Source organism: Otolemur garnettii, unplaced genomic scaffold, assembly GCF_000181295.1.
Source record: "Otolemur garnettii isolate 467f Iridium unplaced genomic scaffold, OtoGar3 scaffold00010, whole genome shotgun sequence".
Taxonomy (NCBI): domain Eukaryota; kingdom Metazoa; phylum Chordata; class Mammalia; order Primates; family Galagidae; genus Otolemur; species Otolemur garnettii.
Window position 1 is genome coordinate 2186178 of NW_003852405.1, and position 7885 is coordinate 2194062.

A 7885-nucleotide genomic window follows, 5' to 3' on the forward strand; every position below is an offset into this window, starting at 1 on the left:
TTTTTTTTTGCCAGGGCCGGGTTTAAGCCCCCCACCTCTGGCATATGGGGCCGGCGCCCTACTCCTAGAGCCACAGGCACCGCCCAATTTTTATAACCTTTCTAAGGAGCTCAGTTATCTGGTGGCCCCACCCACAACACAAGTACCAGGTGGAATCAGAGAGAACCTCCCTGTGCGGTAGGCTTGCGCATTTTACAAACACAGCTATAAGGTCAGAGGTAGCCGAAGTGAAATACCCCTCTTAAAGCCCCCGAGGACACACGGTGCAAAACTTGCTCCTAATTACCCTCCTAAGCCTAGAATTGTGAGGACTATGAGCCTCGTTTCACAGATAAGTGAACAGACCCAAAGAGGTCAAATATACTCCAAACTGCTTGCTCCTAAAGGGAGGAGTCACGGTTGAATTTGAACCCAAGTTTTCCTAGGTTTTCTTGCTGTTCGTTTTCTTTAAGCTTTGGCTGCCTCGGGTTCTGAAAGTTCTTGCTTGAAAAGGGGATGGAGGATGTACTTCTTAGTACATCATTGTTCAATTTATCAACAATATAAATGTCTAGGAGGTACTCTTTTGCAGGGGGAGAAAAAACACGGGCGGCGCCTGTAGTTCAGTGGTTAGAGCGCCGGCCCCATATAAGGAGGGTGGCAGGTTCGAACCTGGCCCCTGCCAAACTGCAAACAAAAAATAGCAGGGCGCTGTGCCGGTCGCCTGTAGTCCCAGTTATTCGGGAGGCTGAGGCAAGAGAATCGCCTAGGCCCAAGAGGAGGGAGGTTGTTGTGAGCTGTGACGCCACGGTACTCTACCAAGGCCAACGCAGTAAACCTCAGTCTCAAAAAAAAAAAAAAAAAAAATCACAACTGAGGAAACGCGGCCAATGTGGCGCTTGCATACGGAGCGCGCCCACGGAAATGAATTTCCTCCGGCAGAACTATGGCTTTAGGGTGACGGCCGTGTCGGGCAGCACGGCCGCAACCCTACACTCACTGGGCGGTTCCTCGCGCGCCGCCACGAGACCCTGGTCCTCCGGTCCCCGAGGCGCTTGGACCTCCGCCGGGGAGTAGAAAGAGGGTCTCGCGGACACCCGCGCATGTGCGCGCCGCCTCATCCACAGTCACCCTTCAACAGCCCGGGATCAAATCTTTCCGGGAACCATTCTTCCTCCCGCTCCTAGACCCACCGGCAGACTTCCGGCTGGTTGCCCTCGCAGCCCCGCCCCCGAGAGTCCGCCAATCACCGTGCTTATGGAGCCGAGCTGGGTGGGGCCTGAGAGATTCGAAAGGAGCCCCGCCCCCTGAAGGCTGATTCCCGGGACTAGGTTGTGAGAGCAAACCCTCTTCTGTGGAAGGTAAGGCGGCTCGGGAAGTGGGGACTGAAGGTGGGCTATTGGCGTGGGGTGAGTGTGGTGCACGAGGAGTAGAAATATGGTTGGGGCGAGGAAGAACCCTGGGGGTAGTAGGGGGGAGGAAGGTGGAGCGTGCAGACCTCCCGCACTGAGGAGAGTCCAGGATGCAGGGGGGCGAGAGCGCAATGGGGGAGGGGAGGTCTACACCTTTCCCGGAGATAACCGAGCTAGTTACTGGGGCAGGTGCAGTAGCGCTTGTTTTGCCTTCAGCATGGCCCCAGTGCCTGGCTTGCATCCTGAGTCTAGCTGGGACCCTTGGGCAGGATAAATAGCTGAAGAAAGATGCTGTTTCTCTCCAGCTCAGGTTTAAGCTGAGTCTTGTTCCTTTGGGCTGGACATGGAGGAGTTGGAGGAAGGTAAGGAAACTCTGGAGGGAAGAATGAGGCCTAGCCATTGAGAGTCGCATCAGGGGCCCGTGATTGACATTCATTCTTCCCCTTCAGATGTAAAGTTTATTGTTGATGAGACCTTGGACTTTGGAGGAGTGTCACCATCTGACAGGTACTGATCTCTTTATCCCACTTAATTTCCTCCAACAACACTTTTTTGTCTCTAACCCATTACTGTTGAATTTTGGGGGCCCGGGTTGGTCATATAGCAAGGTTTCATGCACTCATGTGCTGGGTATCTCCTTGTCTCTGACCTCTATGACTCTCCTGTTGAGGTAGAGAAGGGAGAAGCTGGAGTTAGATTTCTGAGTATTAAAAAGACGGGTAAGTGAATTTGCCGCATCTCCCTCCTGGCATCATTTGTGATATCAGTAAATACTAAAGGGCTATCAGGCTTCCTGGAACCAGGTCTTCCTCCTCACCTGGAGGTCAGATCTCACAGCCAGCATGAGCATCACTTCTCTGACTCCGTTGTGGGGGTTTGCCAGTCTCCCTTGCATAGCTTCCTGTTCTCTTTTATATGGGCATGGTGTCTGGTTTGTTTTCTGTCTTAGTCGTGAGGAGGAAGACATGGCAATGTTGGTGACTCCAGAGAAACCACTCCGACGAGGCCTCTCCCACAGGAGCAACCCAAATGCAGTAGCCCCTACCCCCCAGGGTATGAGGCTCAGCCTAGGCCCCCTCAGCCCAGAGAAGCTGGAAGAGATCCTTGATGAGGCCAACCGGCTGGCCACTCAGCTGGAGCAGTGTGCCCTGCAGGAGCGGGAGAGTGCAGGTGAGGGCCCAGCACCACGACGCCAGATGAAGCCCAGCCCTCGGCGGGAGACCTTTGTACTGAAGGACAGCCCTGTCCGAGACCTGCTGCCCACTGTGAACTCTTTGACTCGGAGCAACCCCTCCCCAAGCAACAGGACACCTCGACTTCGGAGCAGTGATAGGAAGGGATCTGTCCGGGCTCTTCGGATAACATCTGGGAAAAGGCCCTCCAGCATGAAGAGGGTGAGTTTAAAGGGTTGAGTTGAATGTGTACATTCAGACGCAGTTCATGACATAAGATGGGCATGGTTTCTACATTGGTAAAATTGGTAAGTAATTCTAACTCTAGAATTGTTGGAATTCATTGAGAACCATAACCAAGGCACTTACCATGGTGCCTATGCACAAGCTCTATAATATCTATAATAAGCTCTTAATAAATGGTATTGGTGATAGTGATGTGATGATGATGATGTTGGCAGCTCACTTCTGCCCTTCCTTACTGGAATCTAGACAGTTTTCTACCTCTGTTCTTTAACTCCTTAAGCCATACAACTGATACTTTCTCCACTCTAGTCCTATTTTTCTCTCTCCTTGTGTTTTAGGAGTCACCCACTTCCAGTGTATTCCCTGTGACCAAGAGCCCAGCATCTTCTCCACTTGCCCGATCGAGTCCTCCAATCCGATCAACTCCTCCAATCCAGGGGAAAGCTGGACCCAGTGGGAGGGCAGCAGCAAGTGAGAAGACCTGGAAACCCAAGCTGCAGAGGGAGTGGGAGTAGGGAGAGTGTGGAACTGACCCTGAAATTCCTCCACTCCTTTCCACCAGGCCCACCTACCCCTGTCAGACCAGTCCTGGCCCCACAGCCTTCTACCAGCAGCTCTCAACGTCTGCCTCGGCCAAAGGGAGCAGCTGTTAAATCTTCCAGTCAACTACCTGTTCCCTCAGCCATCCCCAGGCCCGCTGGCCGAATGCCACTTACCAGCCGGAGTGTACCACCCAGCAAAGGTGCCCTACCTACAGACTCTCTGTCAACTCGGAAAGCGCTTCCACGACCAAGTGCCGCAGGGCACAGAGGTGAGGAAAAGTGCACTAAAGGGTAAGAAGACAGGAGAAAGAATACCTGCCTTTGTCTTAACCTGACCTCAATCCCCCCAGAGCTGTCAGCAGTGACCACTTTTGCCAGCTTCATTATACTTCTGTTGGAAGATGGGAGACTGAGTTAAGGAGAGAATGTGGGGCTGGGCAGAGAGTCTGTGCTTCAATTTTCAAATACCTCATGGTTGAGGGAGGGCACTAATTCCAAACTCACTCTACTTTCATCCAATACAGTAGAACCTCCATACTCGACCACCTCCTTAAGATGACCTAATTATAGCCCTGATGTACACCACATGTGCATATCAATACAGTAAATCTAGTTCCTTATGTTAACCCCCTCAGTATGTTGACCAGTTTGTTATAGTTCCTTGGGTGGTCAAGTACTTCTTGAGAAGGTCAGTTGAACTTTCTACTAACTCATTTGTTTTGTTAACTCTCATTAAGTTCCTATTTCCCAGCGACCAAATATTCCCGTTATGGGTGCCACTCGCAGCAGTCTACAACCTCCCAGAAAAGTTGCAGTCCCAGGACCTACCAGGTAAGACTGGCTGTTCTTCACATCAGCCCTTAATTCTATTTGGAAAGATGGGAATGAAGAAGGGAACCTGGAGCAGGGGGGTGAGGTCCCATTTCTTATAACTCTGAAGAGCCCCAGGTGGGTGGCAGATGGGCTTGAGGAAGAAGGGCTATTTAAAGCAGTTCTACCTTCTGTCTCTTTAGGTAAAGAGATCAGGACAGCAAGCAAGAACTCAGTAGCAAACCACTACCGTCACTGCCTAGACTTGCCTCTACCCAGCAGGGATGACTTCAGTAGATTCTGGCCCAGGAACAGGAAGAAGAGATTCTGCCAGAGCTGGTCCCCCAGGAGTAGAGACACTGGGAGTTGGGATGGATTAGGGTGAGCTGGAGAAGACTTAAACTCTGAGTTGAAAGAAGATTAGGGAAAAAGAGGTCATCTTCCAGCAGTGAAATTAGCTAACAGAAAATGAGAAATGCAGGCAAGTGGCTTATCCTTATCCACCCCTACTTTTGTGGCCAGCGCCAGAGAGTTTGATCTTCTTCCCAGGCATTGGTTCACTGGGCATTTACATGTGAATGGCCTCTGAGGTTAACCTCCTGAGCCCTCTTCCTGAATTGTCCTCTACTGGACTCAAGCCTGTTTGAAGAGTCTGGAGCAGGCATTTGGTCTCCAGACTTGTTTCCTGTGAATTCTGTGACCCCTAACAGGCCAGTTTGTGATAAGCTTACTCCATCAGTCATTTTTCTAAAATAAAGCGAATGTATTTTTATATTCTCTGTGTATCTGAAAGTAGATCCTGCTCCAATTTCTAGCTAATTTGGAGTAAATCTCTGTGTAACTCCAGTGAGGGAGCCAGGATGGGGCCTCCAGGCAGCGGCCTGACTAGTCCCTAGGGCCTTGAGATTCCAGCTCATCAGACTGTGTCTGCCCGTCTTGTTGGCATTAGATGAGAACAGGCTGCCTTTCACAGGATTCACATATTATTAGAGGGTCCAGATCAAAGTATACCTTAGTTTACTGTGTGAGGCTAAGCCTAGATCTAGGTAAATTATTATTTATATCATAAATTTGAATGTCTTTTTCTGGCAAGAAAATAGCATCTCCCAGGAACTTACCAACTTTTTGTCTGCTATACTTGTAGGATGAGGAAACCCTTTGGTGGTATTTTAGCTTGCCTGGTTGCCTCATTCAGAAGATGCTGGAATACCTTATCATACTCTACCTTACATCATTAGAATTATCTGTTCTCTTATCTCCCCTATTAGACTCGAGGGCTGGCACCAGGATTTATAAACAGTGCCCCGGTGTTGTGACATGTAGGTAGCAGAACACTTCATTTCTTTATTATTTAGAAAATAGTTGCAAGATGGTGAGTGTTTGTATAATACAAAGTATGATAGACCCATTTAACAGATTCAGCTTAGGATATTTTGTTGCAGCTTTTGACTCTTGTCAATTGTAACCAGAACCAATTCAGTTCCTTGTGAGTTTTGAGGAAGCTTCCTTCTTGAAGGCCAGGTCATGACTTAAGGAAGGCAGCAGGTAACTGGATAAATGGAAGTGGGACTCTTGCCCATGCCTGTATGTCAGTGAGTGTTCTGCCCCCAGAGCTAGGGGCCTCCACCGCTTTTCTACTTCTCTGGCCAATCTTAAGGTTCATTTCATACATTCATTTCACAATGACAGCTGCATAGACATTTACCTCTCTCTGGGAAACTTGCAGCAACTCCTCTAGGCTCTGGGATTCTAAGAATTGATATAGTGAGGGCGGGGCATGAAAAAAGACACTTGAGTATTTGGTTCTGGAGAAATTTTTCATAAGGCAAGAGAACCTTGGGTGTATTTTCCAGCTTCCTCCGGCATTGGTGTCTTTTGTGCAGGTCCTGACACAAACCCAGGCAGGTCAGCAAGCCTAGGTGCATACATAGGCATGGTCCAGGGCCTGGGTGTGAGCCACAACCCAGTAGGGACATAAAAGGCAAAACAAGCAGCAGACCCGTGTGCTTTTGCCACCTGGTGGCTGGAGTGGGCAAGGCATGTCCTGCTCACCCTCCCAGTCAGCCTTGAGTCCCATTTCCACCCCACTGCCCTCCCACTTCAAACCTGCTTAAGCAGTACATTCAGTAGGCAGTGCCAGCCAGGGAGGAGGCCTACCTGCCACAGCTGCCCTTCTTGTTCTGCCACCTGCTCACTGCCTTCCCTTTGGGCCTGGCTATTTTTTCCATCTACACACTCTTCTATTCCTCCCCAGTAGCAACAAAGAAAGCTAGTGTTTATTGATCTCTTACTGTGTGCTATGAACTGTTTTAAGCACTGTATATGTGTTAACTCATTTGATCCTTATAAAAGCTAAATTAAATGAATGCTATTATCATCCTCAATTTGCAGGCAGAGAAACAGGCTCGGAGAGATTAAATCCCTCAGTCTGGTCCCAGGGTTTGTGTTCTTAATCACTACCCTTTATTGCCCCCTTGCTAATTCCCTTTGTAGTTTGTTGAACTTTAGAAACAGAAAATGTGGGACTAGCAGTAATGCTGCAGAGCACATGCTTGGCTAGAGTGTGAGTAGTGGCTTCATTTTCCAATGGGAGGGGGCAAGAAAAACAGGTTAGAACAGTGGAGTTTGGAGATACCTAGTCACTGAACAACCGTAAATTCCCACCAGCATCTCAACTAGGCATTCCCTGTCTCCTAAATTCTGCCCCAGAAAACTTGTACCTGTTGTCTAGAACTCAACCTCTTTAGTCACATCAGTCCTTTCTGTCCTGGTAGAAAAGACACCCATGTCTTCTTCTGTCTGCGGGGGGGGGGGGGAGATGACAGGGTCTTGCCTGGGCTAGAGTGCAATGGTGTCCTCACAGCTCACCATAATCTTGAAACTCCTGGCCTCAAGCAATCCACCTGCCTCAGCCTCCCAAAATTCTAGAACTACAGAGGCTACCACACCTGGCCTCACTATATATTCTTTGGAAATGCCAGGACATGGGGTCTGTGTTGATCAGGCTTTTGGGGGAGCATTGTCATGGATTTAAGTGGATGGACTACCCTATTAGCTGGTATCTGAGGTCCCCCTGACCTTGCAGGGCTTTAGGGTATGGGTTGGGGAGCTGCCTGTTTTTTTGTTTTCCAGAGACCAGGCCTCCCTCCCTGTGGGAGGATAGGGTACCACACAGAAACACATGACAGCACTCTGCCCACACAGAACTAGTTTATTCAGTAGTATGGGGAATGAAAAAACAACAAAACTCTACCATATTTACAGTAACAATCAAACTGTACAATCTGATGGTTAGTATCAAGTTAGCATCCAGCATCTTTGTTTTTTTTAAGTCAAGTCATCAGTAGTAAAAATCAGTTAAATTTTTAACCCTTTGCAGGAATTGCTGAGGGGAAAGGGCAGGGGAGAATCCATGGCAGAAAAGCCAGAGGCGAGCCTTACATGAGAAACAGGAACATTTTTTTCCCCTGTTCATAGCCTCTTTTTCTAGCCACCTGCTCTAAAAGGAAAGTCAGTGACAAGTCTGGAATACATGCTTAGAATAAATGGTGACTCAGATGAACTGCAGTTGGCAAAACCAAGGAGGAGGGGAGGAGAGGAGAGGTGGGGTGATGACAACCTGGAGCAAGGGGAAGGGCGTTAGGCCCCCAAGCCAGGGCTGCTGGGACACACCCACCCTGCAATGGCCACATCAGACCCCCTGGGACTGGACAATAACCCATCC

General features: G+C 49.3%; 2 protein-coding genes across 6 annotated transcripts in view; both read left to right on the forward strand.

Annotated features, from left to right (window-relative positions):
- Nucleotides 1-7885, forward strand: part of MYBPHL (myosin binding protein H like) — a 33211-nt gene that overhangs the window by 20339 nt on the left and 4987 nt on the right. The window lies entirely within an intron of this gene.
- PSRC1 (proline and serine rich coiled-coil 1) lies at nt 1713-4646 on the forward strand. Of its 4 annotated transcripts, none has more exons than XM_012801610.2 (7): nt 1713-1753; nt 1841-1898; nt 2341-2785; nt 3148-3314; nt 3492-3620; nt 4089-4182; nt 4365-4646. In XM_012801610.2, the coding sequence occupies exons 1-7, from the start codon at nt 1735-1737 to the stop codon at nt 4398-4400; spliced, it is 948 nt and encodes a 315-aa protein (XP_012657064.1). In that variant the 5' UTR covers nt 1713-1734; the 3' UTR covers nt 4401-4646. The 4 variants fall into 4 exon arrangements, with proteins under 4 accessions (XP_012657064.1, XP_023365607.1, XP_023365606.1 ...); XM_023509839.1 differs by lacking the exons at nt 4089-4182; nt 4365-4646 and adding exons at nt 3766-3776; nt 4079-4087 and having other exon boundaries at nt 3148-3305; nt 3445-3620; XM_023509838.1 differs by lacking the exons at nt 4089-4182; nt 4365-4646 and adding exons at nt 3766-3776; nt 4079-4087 and having other exon boundaries at nt 3148-3280; nt 3372-3620.

What these genes read in the sequence shown, in the direction of transcription:
- PSRC1 (XM_023509837.1), top strand. An exon ending in GGAGTGTCACCATCTGACAG is followed by an intron (nt 1,899 to 2,340) that starts GTACTGATCTCT and finishes TTTCTGTCTTAG; the next exon opens with TCGTGAGGAGGAAGACATGG. An exon ending in GGCCCTCCAGCATGAAGAGG is followed by an intron (nt 2,786 to 3,147) that starts GTGAGTTTAAAG and finishes CTTGTGTTTTAG; the next exon opens with GAGTCACCCACTTCCAGTGT.